General features: G+C 57.5%; 1 protein-coding gene across 3 annotated transcripts in view; it reads left to right on the plus strand.

The window, feature by feature from the left end:
- SGSM1 (small G protein signaling modulator 1) overlaps positions 1 to 16,555 on the plus strand; it is a 30,975-nt gene extending 14,420 nt beyond the window's left edge. Inside the window, exons 5-26 of one of the 3 annotated variants that reach the window (XM_061369207.1) lie at positions 604 to 756; positions 1,256 to 1,323; positions 1,608 to 1,753; positions 2,172 to 2,303; positions 2,776 to 2,900; positions 3,258 to 3,325; positions 3,735 to 3,898; positions 4,331 to 4,460; positions 5,531 to 5,710; positions 6,705 to 6,843; positions 7,209 to 7,273; positions 7,459 to 7,604; positions 7,951 to 8,079; positions 8,630 to 8,812; positions 10,753 to 10,824; positions 11,465 to 12,028; positions 12,148 to 12,272; positions 13,610 to 13,692; positions 14,004 to 14,113; positions 14,339 to 14,435; positions 14,758 to 14,925; positions 15,239 to 16,555. In XM_061369207.1, coding sequence (XP_061225191.1) covers positions 604 to 756; positions 1,256 to 1,323; positions 1,608 to 1,753; positions 2,172 to 2,303; positions 2,776 to 2,900; positions 3,258 to 3,325; positions 3,735 to 3,898; positions 4,331 to 4,460; positions 5,531 to 5,710; positions 6,705 to 6,843; positions 7,209 to 7,273; positions 7,459 to 7,604; positions 7,951 to 8,079; positions 8,630 to 8,812; positions 10,753 to 10,824; positions 11,465 to 12,028; positions 12,148 to 12,272; positions 13,610 to 13,692; positions 14,004 to 14,113; positions 14,339 to 14,435; positions 14,758 to 14,925; positions 15,239 to 15,327 — 3,136 coding nt within the window. In that variant the 3' untranslated portion in view covers positions 15,328 to 16,555. The remainder of the gene's footprint in view (positions 1 to 603; positions 757 to 1,255; positions 1,324 to 1,607; positions 1,754 to 2,171; positions 2,304 to 2,775; positions 2,901 to 3,257; positions 3,326 to 3,734; positions 3,899 to 4,330; positions 4,461 to 5,530; positions 5,711 to 6,704; positions 6,844 to 7,208; positions 7,274 to 7,458; positions 7,605 to 7,950; positions 8,080 to 8,629; positions 8,813 to 10,752; positions 10,825 to 11,464; positions 12,029 to 12,147; positions 12,273 to 13,609; positions 13,693 to 14,003; positions 14,114 to 14,338; positions 14,436 to 14,757; positions 14,926 to 15,238) is intronic. The other 2 variants (XM_061369205.1, XM_061369206.1) reach the window with 2 other exon arrangements.
- Positions 16,556 to 16,889: the final 334 nt, after the last annotated feature.

Consider the following 16,889-nt stretch of genomic DNA (forward strand, 5'->3'; position numbering starts at 1 on the left):
CTTGACTGAACTGCTTGGTCTTTTAGGACGCTGTGAGCTGCAGTTGTAGTTTAAGCTGGGATGGACAAGTTCTTCCTTCCTCGTGCTCAGGGACAGCTCATCCTGTTTGCTCCTGAGCTGTCACAGCTGATGGACCAGAGCACTAAGCCAGCTGGAACCCAATTTGGTCTGCCTCAGTGTGCAGGGCTTGAACCTGCAGTAACTCAGCTTCTGTTTGGGACTTGCTTACTCATCCTTGGACAGGAACCAGGGAGATGGATGGAGCAGCTACCGGGGGGGCAGGAATCTTTACGTTTGTAAACTGCTGTCCTCAGGCACCAGTGGGAAAGGAGTGTGGGCTTGGAGGACTCTGCTGAGGCAGAGGCTTGTTTGAAGGTGCCTGCACAGTGGGAAACTGATTCAGTGAAGTCAGGGTTCAGATGTGGGTCTTTGGGAGCAGGGGGTGGAACAGATGAAGGGAATGGTGTCCAGTTCAGTGCTCTGCTCCCTGAGCACTGCAGTCACCACTGAAACCCTGGCTTCCTGTCCCTCAGGATGCCAGGGGTGCCCTGGGCTCGTGCAGTGCTCAGTGATGTTGTTGCCTTTCCCCTTGTACCCCTAAAGACGAAATCAGGTCCAGGGCATCCCGGAGAATGTGCGCAAGATGCCGAAGCTGCCCAACCTGTCTCCTCAAGCCATCAAGCACCTCTGGATCCGCACGGCCCTCTTTGAAAAGGTCCTGGATAAAATCGTCCATTACTTGGTAGAAAACAGCAGGTGAGGGCTGGCACGGGACCGCCAATGGCTCATCCAGACTCACTACCAGCATCTGCCCCTCTGAGGGTGCTCGAGGGGCTGCTGCTGAGCTGTGCCCCAGTGGGCCAGAGAATGGGACAGACCGGTTGTTGCTCTGTGCCCACCACAGGGACTCTGATTCCTGCTGCTGGTGGCCACCATATGCTCCCTCAGTTAAAGACAGGCCTGGGTTGTCAGGGACTGTGATGTCCTTGTCTTCTGGAAGCTGCATGCTGGGGTGTCCTGTGCTGGGGAGCTGTCATCTCCAATGCTAGGGGTGTTCCCTTAGGAGATGGTGGTGCTTGCAGCGTGCTGCTGTTCACCAGGAGTTTCACAGCCAGCAGAAACAGCCCCTTAAGGGCTTCTTGCCCTCTCGCCATCGAGGAACGATACAGAAAGAGAAGGGCATGACCATGATTTAAAACCATTCTGTAGTCCCAGGGGGTTGAAATGCTACAGATCCTGCTTTTATTTCTTCTAGTAAGTACTATGAGAAAGAAGCTCTCCTGATGGATCCTGTGGATGGGCCAATTCTTGCATCTTTACTGGGTAACACTTTCCTCTTTACCCTACTTTGGCAGCTTGCTTTCCAAACCCATGTTCCCAGTCCTGGTGCGCTGCCGCTGAGCCATGCACAGAGATGGAGAGTGGCAAGGCTGAGCCTTCAGTGGTACTGATGGGCACGAAGCAGGGCCGAGGCTGGGGGCTGAGGAGCAGTGCGGTGCTGCAGTGCACGCATCCCTGGGGCTGGGGGTCATCTGCTCAGGGCTCTGTGGTGACCCCGGGCATGGGGACAGCCCTGACGGCTCCTTGTTGGTGATTTCTCTGCGCAGTGGGGCCCTGCGCGCTGGAGTACACCAAGATGAAGACCGCCGACCACTTCTGGACAGACCCCTCTGCGGATGAGCTGGTGCAGAGGCACCGCATCCACAGCTCCCACTGCCGCCAGGACTCGCCCACCAAGCGCCCGGCGCTCTGTGTGAGTGTGCCAGGGCAGCTCCGTGGGTATTCCAGCCCGGAGTGCTGGGAGCAGGGGCTGTGGGGACTGTGGTGGGATCAACGCGGCGCTGCATCGGGGGGGGCTCTGCCCTTTGGGAGCATCGTGTGGGAGCAAAGAGCAAAGGCAGCTGAAGTCTGCTCTGTTTATTGCAAACAAACCCCACTCCTGGGGTTTCTCTAAGTACAGAACTGAGCTTGGCCAGAGCCAGGAAACCTTTTAGAGGACACAAGGGAAAAGTAAAGGGTGAAAGTTGGACTTTAAGGTGTTTTCCAGCTCTATAATCCTGTGATTTCTAGCAGTGACTTTATAAGCGAGGAGGGAATGAGCTTCAAGAGAGCTTTGTGAAAGGAAGAGGTGTCTGAGCTCAGCTCATGTTTGTGGGTGCATCTCTTTCCAGATCCAGAAGAGGCACTCGAGCGGCAGCATGGATGATCGGCCCTCACTGTCTGCCAGGGACTATGTGGAGTCGCTGCACCAGAATTCCCGAGCCACCCTCCTCTATGGCAAGAACAACGTCCTGGTGCAGCCAGTGAGTACCTGCTGGGGCATCTGCCCTTGAAAACGCTCTGCTTCCCGCCTGTCCCAAGGAGATTTGATGGAGGAAAGCACAGGCTCATGTTTGACCTGGGAAAGCAGTGGCTGGACTGGGTTTGTTGGGCTCCTCCCAAGTGGAACAGCAGAGCTCTGCTTCTGAGTGCAAACAGGCTCCTCTCCTGCCCACTCATAACCAGAGGCCACAAAATGCCTCCTCCTGTCCCTGCCTTCTTACTGCAGTCAAGTGAGGTGCAAATGGCTTATGTGGAGCTGCTGTGCCTCGGGCTCCTCTCCAGCCTTCTCCCGAGGTGTCCTGGAGGCTCTGCAGGGCCACGCTGGGTTTCTTACTTGGAAACCTGAAGAGCTCAGAGGCCCAGGCTCTGGTACCCTGAGCTGGTCGATGCTTCGTGCTCCTGGCATCTTCCATCCCGCTCTCACCAGCTCCTTCTCTCCCTGTGCTCCTCAAGCGAGATGACATGGAGGCCATACCGGGGTACCTGTCCCTTCACCAGACTGCAGACATCATGGCACTGAAGTGGACTCCCAACCAGCTGATGAATGGCTCCGTGGGGGATCTGGACTACGAGAAGAGGTGACTGGTTCCCAGTGCATGGGGCAGAGGAGAGGGAAATGATCCCAGGTTCACTGAGTGTTCCCCATGACTGCAGAGCAGAACAATCACCCTGGAGTCTGTAACAGGGGAAGGGATGGGGAAGGAGGCCTGAGGTGGGAGAGGTGAGCTGCAGGAGGGGGTGTGAGATGCTGTGCTAGTGCTCTGGAGGGACGTTGTCACTCAGGTTGGTTTCGTGGCAGCTGCTCTGCTGCTGGGACCTCATCCTTTCTGTGGCTTCCCCAGGGTAGCTGGAGGCAGGATCTGGAGCTGACGTGAACAGAGCAGAGCCTCTTGCGTCCCTGAAGCTCCTCACAACTTCCTCTCTCTCTGTTCCAGTGTGTACTGGGACTATGCCATGACTATTCGCCTGGAGGAGATCGTGTACTTGCACTGTCACCAGCAAGGTAAGGCTGGAGCCAGGGTGCTGGAGGGTGCTGGCACCCTGGCACTCGCTTTGTTACCTCTGGGGAGTGCGTGTATGGGGATGCTTCAGCTGAGGTCCAGGGCAGGTGTCCGGAGGTCTGGGTGGTCACCACTATGTAGGTGTTCTAGGAGAACCTTTAAACCAGCTCCTTAGCCTGGAGGTGCTCCATGCAGAGCAATGCCCCATGGTTTTCAAGGGTGGGATCCAGGCAAGCCTTCTCCAGCCCTCCAGACTTAGGCTTATAACAGAGATGAATCCAGACAAGGAAGAGTCTTCCTTCTCCGTACCAGAATGACAACTCCCTCAGCTTGCTTGCCTGCCCCTGCATGTTTGGCTGGTGATGTGTCCCTCATTCATGCCTCTCTTCTCTCTGCTGTCACTGTTAATAGTAGACAGCGGTGGGACGGTTGTCTTGGTGAGCCAGGATGGGATTCAGAGGCCTCCGCTGCGCTTTCCCAGAGGAGGGCACTTGCTGCAGTTCCTGTCCTGCCTGGAGAACGGGCTCCTGCCCCATGGGCAGCTGGATCCACCCCTCTGGTCACAGCGGGGAAAGGTAGGCACCCGAAACCAGGCTTGTTCTGAGGCCAGGGCACTGCGGGCTCCTGCTGGTGTTCCCTTGTGGAGTGTCTGGGAGCAGAGACAATGGGGAGGACCCTCAGCCCAACATCAGTGGCTTCTGGTTTGGAACAACCCTCCCAAAGCTACGGAAGATGGGCTTGGAATGTGTCAGCTCGGTTTAGCTCGTGGCCTTGCCAGACCCTCCAGGGCAAATCAGGAGGGAGGAGATGCTGGCCATGAGGCAGCATAGCTTTGGTTCTGATGGAGCTGGCCGTGCTGCATGGTTGTTCATACTGTGTGCCCAATCCAGAGGCTGCTTCAGCACGGGGAAGGTGCAGACATCATCCAGGATAGGAGTTTGGCAAGCGAGGCACTGACCATGCTGAGCCATGGGGTGGCTTGTGAAGAGCAGGTTTTGTTCCCCTAGGGAAAGGTGTTTCCCAAGCTGAGGAAGCGAAGCCCACAGGGCTCCTCTGAGTCTGCCTCCGACAAGGAAGATGACGAAGCCACGGATTATGTTTTCAGGATCATCTACCCAGGGACACAGGCTGAATTCGGTGAGTGCAGGGCAGTGTTCTGGGTGGGTTATCATGGGGTGCATGAGCAGGCAGGGGTGCAGCACTGACAAGCGCATGGTGCATCATGTCAGGAGGTGGCTCCAGGGCAATGGGCTTTGCTTGTAGCGGTGCTGCCTTTAATCATGTATGGGCTGGGGTTTATTTGCTTCAACCTTTCACGTGCTGGGGAGTCCATCACTGCAGCTGCACAAGAGGCCACAAGAAGGAAATCCTTGCACATCATTTCAGTAGTAAAGGGCACTCTGGTCACGTTCCTTGGGGGTCACTGTTCACCATCACAAGCCTCCAGGGCTGATTCTTCTCTTGCTATCCCCAGGCCAGGTCAGCAAGTGCTGCGTTACATCCGTCTATGTTCCTTCTGCAGTGCAAAGGAGAGACGACAGCACCTTCTCTGGGTGCTGCCAGGCTTGAGCCGTGTCTCTTCACTCCCTGGCTCACAGGGCAAAGGAGAGGATGCTGCTGGATTCCCCAAACCAAATGCCTGGTTGGGAGTGATGTGAGCAACGTGCTCGCTGAAATGACCATGCATTTGTCCTCACTCTTCTGTGGGATGCCAGTTTCTGACTTCTGGGAGCATCGTGGGTGACTTTATAAGGGGGAAACCAAGAGTGTGATAGAGCTTGTGGAGGGGTTTTTAAAAGCTACAAAATTGGATCAGAAACTTGTTCCTGTAATTTTGAGGCTGGAAGGGAGCAGTCGCATCTCCTGTGACTCCTCCATAACGTCAGTTAAGATTATACTTAGTTCTCCCTGCCTTTAGCTGACTAACACGACTCAGTGAGTCAGATCAAGATCTGATTGAGGCTAAAACACCAGATGGAGATGCTCCTTTCTGCAGCTTCCTTTTGATCTACCCCTTAATTCCATGCTGGGGGCCAAGGCTTCAGTCAAATGAATTGCTGCCATCTCCTCAGCTGGCATCATCCAGGTCTGCGAGGTTCCTGTGGACCTTCCCAGAGGGGGGTGGAACTGCTTCAGTTCTCTCTTCCCGATGGATTCTGCCTTTATCCCCTTTGATTTGTGCCTTTGTCCTCTCTCTGTGTCTCTAGTTCCCATTAATGGCCATTTTCAGCCATTCCTCGCCTCTGTGATCTCCATCAGTGCAATGAGAGGGAGGAGCACAAGGACTGCAGCTGCGAGCAGGATAGTGGTGACCCCTAAGTGGTTTCTGAGGCTCCCCATCACGTCCCAACCTCACTTTGCCCCTCTGGGGACCACTCGGCATCAGTGTAATGCAGCTGTTGTTGGTGTCCAGTGCTGCTGCTCACCTGTGTTGTCACTTGACAGTGCCTGCAGAGGTGTCCTGACTGTCACCAACCCCTCAGCACCAGCTTAGAGGGGAAGGGAAGAGGCTTTCACAGGGATATTTCAACATCTTTCTTGCCAGGATCAGTTATTCAGCATCACAAAGAGGGAGTTGGTGAGGGAGGAACCTTCTCCCGTCTGGAAGATGGAATTTCTGCCATGATTTCATTTCCAAGGAGGTGTAAATTGGATTATTCTTCATTGTTCTTCCTCCATCCCACAGTTCACCTTCTCCTAGGGAGGCCCAAGTCTGAAGGGCAGGAGCTATTCCAGGCAGGACAGCAGCCAAGCTGCTCAGCATGACCAGCCTGAGGCAGTGCCTGAGCTGTGTCCAAGGCCACTGAAATAGCACTTCTGAGTTTCAGCAGGGATTTAGCAAGTGACAACAGGAAGAGCTCCTTGCTCCTGCTGTCCCGCTCAGCCTTGTCATCACATCTTTCTCTCTTGTGTGATTCGGATGTTCCCTTCTTTCCCTGCGTCTTGGATGGGATCTGAATGCTTGAGAGATGGGAGCTTTTCCCTTCTCTTCCTGGGACAGCGGTTGATTTCACTCCTGTTTCTCCTCATCTGTGTGACATCTATTGCAGCCCCTTCTCCTCAGTCTCCGTGGGTTGGGTGTGTGTTCTCCGCCTTGGTCAGTGCACAGCAGCTCAAGATGAGCTTGCTGAAGGCACTGTATTTATTAGCAGATGATTCTCTCTTGCTCTCTTTAACCAATCCTCTTTGTTTCCTTCCCTGTCTCCGGAGCTCACCAGTGCTGGTGCTGTCATTACCTGCTCTGGGTCCTACCTGGTGCCTGGAGCCTCCTTGCATGGATGGGATGCTGCCGTTGCTGCTCAGAGCTCTCCTCTCGGGCCTCCTGTGCCTCGCCTGGGGGCAGCGCAGCAGCAGCCGATGCTCCTCTCTCTGCCCTCGCAGTGCCCCAGGACCTGATGGATGCTCCAGGCTCTGCTCTGCCTCCCATGTGGCAGCCCAGCACCCGCAAGTCCTCCTGCTCCTCCTGCTCGCAGAGCGGCTCCTCCGATGGGGGACCAGCCAACGGCTGCAGCCACGAAAGGTACAGCAGCTCCCCTGCTTGCTTCGGGAGCCGCGGGTAACGCAGGGCAGGGGAACAGGAGACAGCTCCGCTGCTGGCCAGGCTGGAACTGGCACAGGGCAAGTGGTGCCTCCAGCCTCAGGCTTGGCTTGGTTGTGCAGGGGCCAGTGGGATGTGTCCAGGCTGAAGTGGGTCTCATCCCATCATCTGGGACATCTCAGCTGCTCTGTGGCCGTGTCCTGGCAGCAGGAATTGCTGCTCTCAGACGGAGCAGAGGGCTGGTGGGCACCTCTGAAGGCAAAGCTGGAGCAGTCACATCAAAGCAGGGGCTGAGGGAACACACGGAGCATTTCCTCTCCCCCCATCCGATGTGTTTGTATTGGCAGAGCTCCGCTGAAGCTCCTGTGTGACAACATGAAGTACCAGATCCTCTCCCGGGCCTTCTACGGCTGTGAGTACTTGTCACATCCGTGATGCCTTGAGATGCATGGCGGGCACAGCACGAGGTCCTGGGCTCTGGGCTAGGAGCGGTGCTGAAGGTCTCTTTCAGGGACCCTCAATGAGAGCTTTCTCCTGCTCTGCATCCTCACGGCTCCTCGGGTTCTGTGGCTGAATGTTTGCTTCGGCCCGGTGCAGGGCTGGCCTATTGCAGGCACCTCTCCACGGTGCGCACCCACCTCTCGGCGCTGGTGAACCACAACATCGTGTCCCCTGATGTGCCCTGCAGTGCCAGCTCGGGGCTGACCGTGGACATCTGGCAGAGATACCTGCAGGACAGCACGGTAGGGCCAACGCTCCTGGGCTATACCTGCTGCGGGGGGCTTGGGAGGTACTGGGTACTGGGCAGCATCACTTCAGCGGTTGTAGCATCGTTACTTGAGTGGGTTTGGTGGCCGCTTCCTGGCCACCCTTTCCCAGAATGTGCACCCACAGGGCTCTACTTAAGCCCAAGCAGAGATCTGAGGGATCATCTGCAGTGAACAGGCAGTGATTCTGTGGAGGTCGGTGTCTGCGCAGTGCTTGGGGTGCTGGAAGGCAGCACGGCCAGGCTGTGCTTGTCCCTGTGTGTGTTAGCGGGTGGGCTGTGCTCCTGGCTGCGTGTGCACTGACTCGGAGCTCTTCCCCCAGAGTTATGAGGACCAGGAGCTGCTGCGGCTGATCTACTATGGTGGGATCCAGCACGAGATCAGGAAGGCTGTCTGGCCCTTCCTGCTGGGCCATTACCAGTTCGGGATGACGGAGGCAGAAAGGAAGGAGGTCGGTGTGGGTACAGGATGGGATGGAGATGCTCAGCAGCCTTGTGCTTTGCATTGGTGTGCTCTGGGCACTTCACAGCTTGAAGAGTATGGCAGAGCTCACCCTGTGAACTCACTGGGTGTTGTGTCCCCTTTGTACTGCGGTGGTGGGAGGTGGGAGAAGGACTTGGGGAAGCAGGAATTGATAGGATCAAGCTCGGGCTCCCTGTGCAGCTGCTGGTTGGTTGTGTTCCGACATAACCAGGCAGGGAGGAGAGGGGAGGTCATTTTTCCATCCCTATTTTGCAAGGTTTTGTGGGTCAGGCTCTGGCTGGCACTGTGCAGATTGCAGGATCTCAGAATCCCAGGCTGGAAGGATCATCTGGACCCTCTCCATCCCGTCCACATCCTTTATGCACAGCAGGGCCCGAGATGGGTGACCTGCATTTAGCCGTGGTTCATAGGAGCGTGCCCCTCCCTGTGCAGGGCTGCTGGGGGGTGCAGGAGGGGCTGGTTCCCGGCTCCTCCAGGACATCATTCCCAGCTCCTGTGTCTGATCCCCCCCGCTGCAGGCAGACGAGCAGACGCGCACGTGCTACGAGCACACCATGGCGCAGTGGCTGGGCTGCGAGGCCATCGTCCGCCAGCGGGAGAAGGAGTCGCACGCGGCTGCTCTGGCCAAGTGCTCCTCGGGGGCCAGCTTGGATTCCCACCTCCAGAGGATGATGCACAGGGACTCCACCATCAGCAACGAGGTGAGTGTGTGGGCAGCTTCGTGTTGGCCTCCGCTATGGGGTACCTGGTCCTTGCTCGCCCTCCTTCCCTGCCCTGTGTCTGCCTCCGCACCTCGTTGCTCACTGCAGTCCACACAAGTTAGAGTTGGGGCTTTCTTACCCACCTTTCGTGTGCTCTTGCAGTGTTTAGAAGCGGGAGGAGGCATCTCCCATGGCATGACCCCTGTTTCCATAGTGTGTAGTGCTGCACTGACCACGAGGTTTTGGTCTCAGTGGTGTATTGGGGGTCTAACAAATGTGCTTAGCAGCAGCACTGACCAGGTCTGCATCCGTGCTGGGCACAGAGGCCCTGAAGGCAGGCGTGGAAAGGAGGAGAGGGCAGGGGCTCAGACAAGGAGGAAGATGATGTCTGTGGCACTGAGGGGATGTGAAGCAGCCCAGGGGGGTCTTGACTGCCTTCTCCATGTTCCCTTTTCTGCCGGCACCCAGCTCCATGGGTCTGGCTTCCAGCAGTGCAGTGAGGAGCCAGATCACAGCCCACACAGAGGGGTGTGGGGGGGAAAGGCTGCTCTGGGAACAGAGTCCAGGGAGTGTTTCCGTGTGGGCTTTGCCCTTGGAGCAGAGCAGCGCGGCTCAGCAGTGCTGGGTTATTGACCTTGCGCTGCCGGAGCAGGGCCAGGCTGGAAGGGACTCGGTAGGTGCAGCTCTGGAGTCCTCTGGTTTCCTTTGGGGATGCTTTGGAAAAGGGATGAGCTCAGTCCCGAGTGTGGGTTACACAGGGGGAGATGGAGGAAGGCAAATCTGAACCAGGGTCTGTGGGGAAGAGCTGAGGCTCAGCTCTGCAGGGGATGGGCAGAGGGGGCTGCACCCTGTGAGGGTGCTGAGGCTGTGGCTGCCCCATCCCTGGCAGTGCTCAAGGCCAGGTTGGACACAGGGGCTTGGAGCAAGCTGCTCCAGTGGAAGGGGTCCCTGCCCGTGGTTGGAGCTGGATGAGCTTCAAGGTCCCTTCAGCCCAAGCCATTCCCTGATCCTGTGACCCCCGTGGCATCTCTGCTGCTGTTGGTTCGTGTCCACCTCTGCCTGTGCTGGGAACGCCTGGGAAGGGAGCTGCCGGAGTTCCCACACACAGAGGTTCTCCCTTTTCCCACCTCACCCTGACATTTCCTGTTAGCAACAGCTCCCATGGCAATGGAGGAAAGCTGTCGCCCTTCCTCTGTGCACCAGAGCCCTGCCCGGTGAACACCCACAGCACGAGGTTGGGACAGCTCCAGCTCACAGGGCTCTGCTCTCTGAGAGCCCTATTGCTTGTGCCTCATGTCCCTGCATCCCGAGCCCCATGGGCTCCTGTGCCAGGATAAGCCTGGCACTGGGATGGCTTGGATGACAAGGGGGCTGGTTGCCCAGAGGGAATCCATGGGGCAGAGCACTCAGCTGGTCACAGCAAAGCCCAACCCTTCCTTTTGCGCTTCAGCTGGAAGCCAGAACAGGGTGCAGTTGGCTTTTAGAGGGTCTGCCTCAACTGAATCTGGCTTAAAACATCAGTATTTGTCCTTTAAGAGAAGGAAAAAGCCATTAATGTGCTCGGAAGGGTGGTTTATGGGCTGTGACTTCATGGTTTATGTGAACTAGGATGGGGCGAGCTGTGATGCTGCCAAATTAGGACAGGGGTTTGTAGGAATCGGCTCTCCAGGGGCCAGAAGGAAGCGGTTCCCTCAGACCCACATGTGTGCTGGGCTGGCTGGAGGCTTGGCTTTTGTCATCTCCAGCAGGCTCTCAGTGGCTGGGCTTGGGACTGATGTGCAGGGCAGAGCTGTGTGATGTGAACATCTCGCATGGGTCAAATACAAGAGTTTACGGGGTGCATTTTCACCTGCTCTGCGCCTGCAGATGTGCCCGTCTCTGCCAGCGTGGCCTCTCCCCATGCTCTTTGCCTTTCCAGTGTCCTTTTCCCTCTCTTTCAGTCCTCGCAGAGCTGCAGCTCCGGCCGACAGAATCACGCCCGGCTGCAGAGCGACTCCAGCTCCAGCACCCAGGTGAGCACCAGCAGCCCCGTGTCCCCTCTGCTCCTTGAGGCCACCCAGCAGCCTGCGGCGCTGGCCCCAGCTGGGGCAGGTCAATGCCCACGGTGGTTTCTGGGGTGGGGGACGAGTGCCTCCCAGCACCCTCTGGTGCCACCCAGCTCGGAACCACGCGGTGCCGGTGCTGGGGGATGTTCACCAGCCTGGGCTTGCAGGACCAGCCCCGTATGGCCTTCACACCTGAGGGCCCTGAACTGCTCCCTGTGTTGGTGGCTGTGTGGTTAACCAGCCTGGGGGAATGATGCTCTGCTCGCTGTGTTGTGCTGAGGAAAGCAGAGTCCTTTGGAGCCGGGGCTGTAGGCTCTGAGCTGTGTAAAGCATCAAGCACTGACCTGCCACAATCCGGGCAGGGGGACCTCAAGGCTGAGATGTGCCCACATATCCTCCAAGGCTGGTTAAATGGGGCAGAGCTGGATGCTCAGCTGGACTTGTCTTTCACTATGGCAAAGATGTGGAGCCGCAGCCAGGCACAGCGTTGGTGAATTAAAATGCCCTCAAGTCCTCTGGACTCTCTTGCCCTGGGTGCTTGTAGAGCCCTGTGCATGCAGAGCAAATCTCCCTCCTTCCCCACTGCTGTCTGACTGCACCATTGCAGGTGTTTGAGTCTGTTGATGAGGTGGAGCAGCCCGAAGCAGACCCTCAGCTGGAAGATGGCAAACCAAGCAAGATCCCCAATGGGACGGTGCCCAACGGTGCCTGTTCCCCAGACTCCGGCCACCCCTCATCCCAGAACTTCTCCATCGCATCGGGGTTCTCCGAGCGCAGCTTCAGCAACGAGGACAGTGCCCTGGAGACCACCAAGTCCTCGGCCAGCTCTCAGGGAAAGGCGGGGGGTTTGGATGCGCCAGCCCCGCAGGACCCCGATGGTGCCCGGCAGGGCCAGGACAGCCTGGAAGGGGAGTTTCCCAGTGGTGGAAGCGTGGACTTTGTTCCAGTGAGCTCCCCGGGGGTCCTGCGTGATGGAGACCGCGTGGCCCTGCCCGTGGTAGAGAGCTGGGCAGACAGCGAAGCCGAGAAGCAGAGCTTGGTGGAGAGTGAGGACAACCTGTCCGAGGAGCCGGAGATGGAGAGCCTGTACCCGCAGCTGGACTCTCTGCCTGTGGCTGATCTGGCCAGCAGTGAAACGGCTGCCGTCTCCTCGACGGGTGTCACCTACTCGGTGAGCACGGGCTTGTTCACTGCGTGGGCCCTGCCTCGCTCTCTACTCCCTGCCCCTCCTGCAGCTTTCTTCCTGGTTTCCATGTAAAACCAAACCAGCTTTGTGTTCGCTTGGGGCAGGCAGAGCTCCTGGACATGTACACGGTGAACCTGCACCGCATCGAGAAGGACGTGCAGCGCTGTGACCGCAACTACTGGTACTTCACCCCCGCCAACCTGGAGAAGCTGCGTAACATCATGTGCAGGTGGGAGCTGCGGGCTGGGGGGGGCACACAGGCTCTTGTCAAACCCCCCCCCTCCTCCAGGTTTTGGGGCAGAATCCCCTCCCTGAGCTGCTGCTCACGCTCTGGGGGTGCAGCCCAGCACACGGGGGGGCTCTGAGCTCAGGCGCACACTGCTGGCTCATGGGGAGCTTTTTATCATTGCCCCCCTATCCCAGAACTGGGCCACAGCCCCAGGACCTCACAGTTGCCACACTGAGGAGCCCAGCATCCTGCTCTTTGTGCTCTGCCTGCTCACTGCTGTGTCTTGGCCTAAGCAGAGGCTCCCTGGGGATGCTCAGGCATTCTGGACCCGGTGCAGCCTGCCTGCTCCCTGGAATGTGTCTGGAAAACATAATGAGGATGAGCTGCAGAGCTGTGATGCTAACAAGGGTGTGCCTGAAGCCACTGAGTGCCTAGTGCCTACCCAGGACCAGCCATCCCAGGGTACCTGATGCTCCTTGCTCAGTCCCTGTGGCTGAGGGGTTGCTGTGTGACGTTCAGCAGCTCCGAGCAGCCCCAGCTCAGCAGCTGGCGCAGCGAAAGCTGAACTGTCATTACTCATCTTGCAAACATGAGGAGAAGCTGCTGTTTCATGAGAGCTGTCGCTGTGTCTGACAGCCAGGCTGGAGATCTCTGCTGGGATAAGGCCCATGGTGCAGCAGACGCTGGAGTGGGCAGGCTGGGGAAGATCGTTCCCTTGTGCCAGCAGTGGATGCGAGCCCTTTCGGAGCACGTTTTGACTTGCTACCAAATATGGGAAGATATCCACAGGCTGGTTGCTTCCTGGGACATGGGCTCCAGGGAGGGGAAACGGGAACGCTGTGAAGACAGAGGCAGAGGGATGAGTTGAGGGGGAAGAGTGAGAAGGAGAGGTGAATTCACACTCTGTCTGTCTGCGCTTTGGACCACAGCCCCACCCTGCCGTGCTTTGATTCCACTCTTCCTCACACTGATTTCCATGCAGTGGCCATGGCACAGCCCTGGATCAATGCTGTGGCCATGGGCTGTGCCAGGCATGGCTTATTAAAGTCACCATGGGAGCTTTATCACAGAATCCCAGGTTGATTTGGGTTGAAGGGACCTTAAAACCCATCCAGCTCCGACCCCTGCCACAGGCAGGGACACCTTCCACTAGGCTCCAAGCCCCTGTGTCCAACCTGGCCTTGAACACTGCTAGGGATGGGGCAGCCATAGCCTTGTGCTGGTGGCAGCATGTAGGGAATGCTGGTGCCCTGGGAACAGAGGCAGGTTGGGAAGCGAGGTGTCAGGCTGTGCCATGGGGAGGGCTCATGGGCCACCTTTCCTGCTCTCTCACACAGCTACATCTGGCAGCACATTGAGATTGGCTACGTGCAGGGGATGTGTGACCTGCTGGCCCCTCTCCTGGTCATCCTGGATGATGGTGAGTGGGTGCCTCTGCTTTCCCTGGACCTTTGTGGAAGCACAGGGAGGATCTGCTGGGCTGGTGGTGACCCCTTGAGCTGTCCCGTGCTCAGGTGTGGAGCAGCAGGGTTCCATTTGTGTTGGTGCTGAGTGACTCCCAGGAGCCCAGCCTGGGTGCAGTGTGTGCCTGTTGCAGCCTGAGCTGTCTGTCCAAGGCCGGTCCCTGGGCTCTGTGTGGAGCAGGAGGGATGTCCCTGCTACGGGTGGGTTGTGGTGGTGAGGGTGCAGCAGCGACCCTGCAGCCCCAGTGACTGTCTCTTCCCTGCACAGAGGCTCTGGCCTTCAGCTGTTTCACTGAGCTGATGAAGAGGATGAATCAGAACTTCCCCCATGGAGGAGCCATGGACACCCACTTTGCCAACATGAGATCCCTGATCCAGGTAACAGGGTCCTGGCACAGGGATGCAGCCTCAAACCAAGGCTGGTCTTGAGATGGGGGTCTCATGCAGTGGTGGGGAGCAGGAGGCTGTAGAGTAACGAGTGCCAGGACTGTGAAGGAGGGAGGAGCTGGGTGGAAGCTGCAATGGGACCAGAGGAGAGCAGGCAAGGGCATGGCTGCTGCCTCCATTGTGCCTCATTGAGCTTCCTTTTGCTTTCCTCATCAGATCCTGGACTCGGAGCTCTTTGAGCTGATGCACCAGAACGGTGACTACACTCACTTCTACTTCTGCTACCGGTGGTTTCTCCTGGACTTCAAGAGAGGTGTGTGCTGAGGCAGCAAGGGGCAAGGGAAGGCAAGGTCTGTGTGCCCTCTGCAGCTCCGCTTCTCTGAACTCAACCACAAGCCCCTGCTTTGCTCTGACCTGGTAGATCTGGGGCTTTGCTGTGTGGATGCAGAGCCTGCTGTTCCAGAGCGGCTGGGTTTGTGTCCTGAGCCTGTGCCCCTGCTGCAGCCGGGAGGTCTGTCCCTGGGATGGGTTGCTTATGGCTTCCACCAGGAACAGGCTCCCAGGGCTGCTGTGAGTCAGGGTCATTGTAAAGCCAGGCTGGTGCGGTAACTGCTGGGCTTTCTCCTGTGTTCCAGAGCTGGTGTATGATGATGTCTTTGCCGTCTGGGAGACCATCTGGGCAGCTGCACACGTCTCCTCTGCTCACTACGTGCTCTTCATAGCCCTGGCGTTGGTGGAAATGTACCGGGACATCATCCTGGAGAACAACATGGATTTTACAGACATCATCAAGTTTTTCAATGGTACAGCCGTGTCCTCCCGGGCAGCCACTCGGGTGTAGGCAGCACGAGTCCGACTGTACACAGTCATCTGGGACATACTGGTGGATGTTAAAACAGAGCCCACCTTGCTGTGCTTAATGGTGCAGGCTGTGCCTCCTGCGAGCTGCAATCACCCCCAAAGGAGTTGTTAGTGATGGCTCCTCGGGTGTCTGTGAGGGATGGTGCTTGGGAACTTGGGCAGGGATCTGGGGCTTCAGCTCCTGCTTGCAGGTCGGGGCTGGGGGGTCCTCGGGACACGGTGCTCGGGTCTATCCTCCTCCTGTCTGTGTTCCAGAGATGGCCGAGCGGCACAACACCAAGCAGATCCTGAAGCTGGCTCGGGACCTCGTCTATAAAGTCCAGACTCTGATCGAGAACAAGTGAAGGACAGGGGGAAGACGAGACATCCAGACAAGGAGCCGGGACGCCCCTCCAATGCTTCCTTCCCTTCTCCTCCTCCTCCAAGTGCCATGCCTGTGGATACAAGGTAGTTGGACACATGCTGCTGTCTAAGCTGCAAGTACCCTTAGCTCTCCACGTGCTGTGTTCAGTGTTAGGTCCAGTGGTCCTGGCTCACGTCTTCGCAGCCGCCTTCAGTGACTTAACCAAAGAGCTGTGCAACGGCATCTCAGTGCTGAGGACTTGCTTTGGGAGCACACAAAAACTGCCGAGGCAGCCCCAGCACCCAGGCAGAGCATCCCTGGGGCTGCCTTGGGCTCAGCAGCCTTTGCTGCAATGGGATGGAGCTGCTCCTTGGGCAGGCGCTGCCCCGTGGCACCAGGAACCAGCCCCACAAGCCCGGTGCTGCCAGTGCTCCGTTTGTGACCAACATCACGAGGTTCTGCAGGTAACAGAGGGACTTGGATCACAGAAGTTCCCCTTTGATCTAGTCCCTCAGTGCATCCCCTATAGGGTTATTTTTAGGGCTCTGATCTCCCCCTGGGGGTTTGACATTGTTTGTTACTGCAGCATCATGGGAGTTTCAGCTCCGGATGGGCTTTCAGAAGAGCTCCAAATTCAGCATTGGGCTTTTCTGTCAAACCCAGCCTCTCTGATGCTCTCTGAACACTGGAAGATCTGGTCCCAACCTCCTCTGGGAGTTCTGGACCCGAGGTTTTCTCACCTGCCTTACTCAAGCTGCTCGTGGTAGGGGCTGGTTCCTCTGTTAGGGGAGAGCTCCTCGGTGGGCAGGTCAGAGCTCCTGGGGGGGTCTGTCCTCACCTTCCCTCTGAAGGTGCCTATCTCCTCTGCTCATTTAAGGACCAGCTGCTCCAAGCAGGACAGTGCAGCCAATCCCCTTGGTGCCTGTGGGCTTTCTGTGTGCTTCTGGGGTTGGCTTCAAAGCCCCTTACATCCACTGTAAGTCTCCAGTGAGGTCTTGGTGGGCTTCTTTCAATGCCTGTGAAGAGGAAGATAGCCTGAGGTCCCTGAGTGGGCTCTGCTGTTGGAAGATGCCCTTCTGCGGCCCCTGCATGAGGTGCCTCTCCAGCCCTGCCAGTGTGAGAGCAGGGGTGCCCATCGTGCTAGGGCTGCACTAAGGAGGGTTTGGATTCATTCTTCAACTCAGGTACAAACACTAAAGGCAAAGGAGAGGGGTGGGTGCTTGGTAGCTCTGGTGCAGCCAGGGAGGCTTTGAGATGGCTGCAGGGCTGCAGGGAGCCACGCTCGCAGCAGCGGGGAAGGGGCTGGGTTGTAGGGTCCTTGCTCTCAAGTTTTGCTGCAAAATCCATGTTCCCCTCCATGCAGTGTGTGATGTGTGTGATGTCTGCTGTGTGATGATGTGCATGTGGTGTGTGTGTGCCCTGCTCTTCTCTTGCTGCTGGCGTGCTGCTCACCCAAAGGGGAAAGGGGCCCTTCCCTCTCTGGAGCATCTGTCTGTGCCGTGTTCTGTATTTACTCGTGGTGTGTGTCAGCCGTTGCTCGCAGGAGTAAAGAGGGATGTGAAT

The sequence above is a fragment of the Neopsephotus bourkii genome, unplaced genomic scaffold, assembly GCF_033783945.1.
Source record: "Neopsephotus bourkii isolate Nb327-2 ecotype Australia unplaced genomic scaffold, CSIRO-AGI_Nbou_v1 NB_1479, whole genome shotgun sequence".
Lineage (NCBI taxonomy): Eukaryota > Metazoa > Chordata > Aves > Psittaciformes > Psittacidae > Neopsephotus > Neopsephotus bourkii.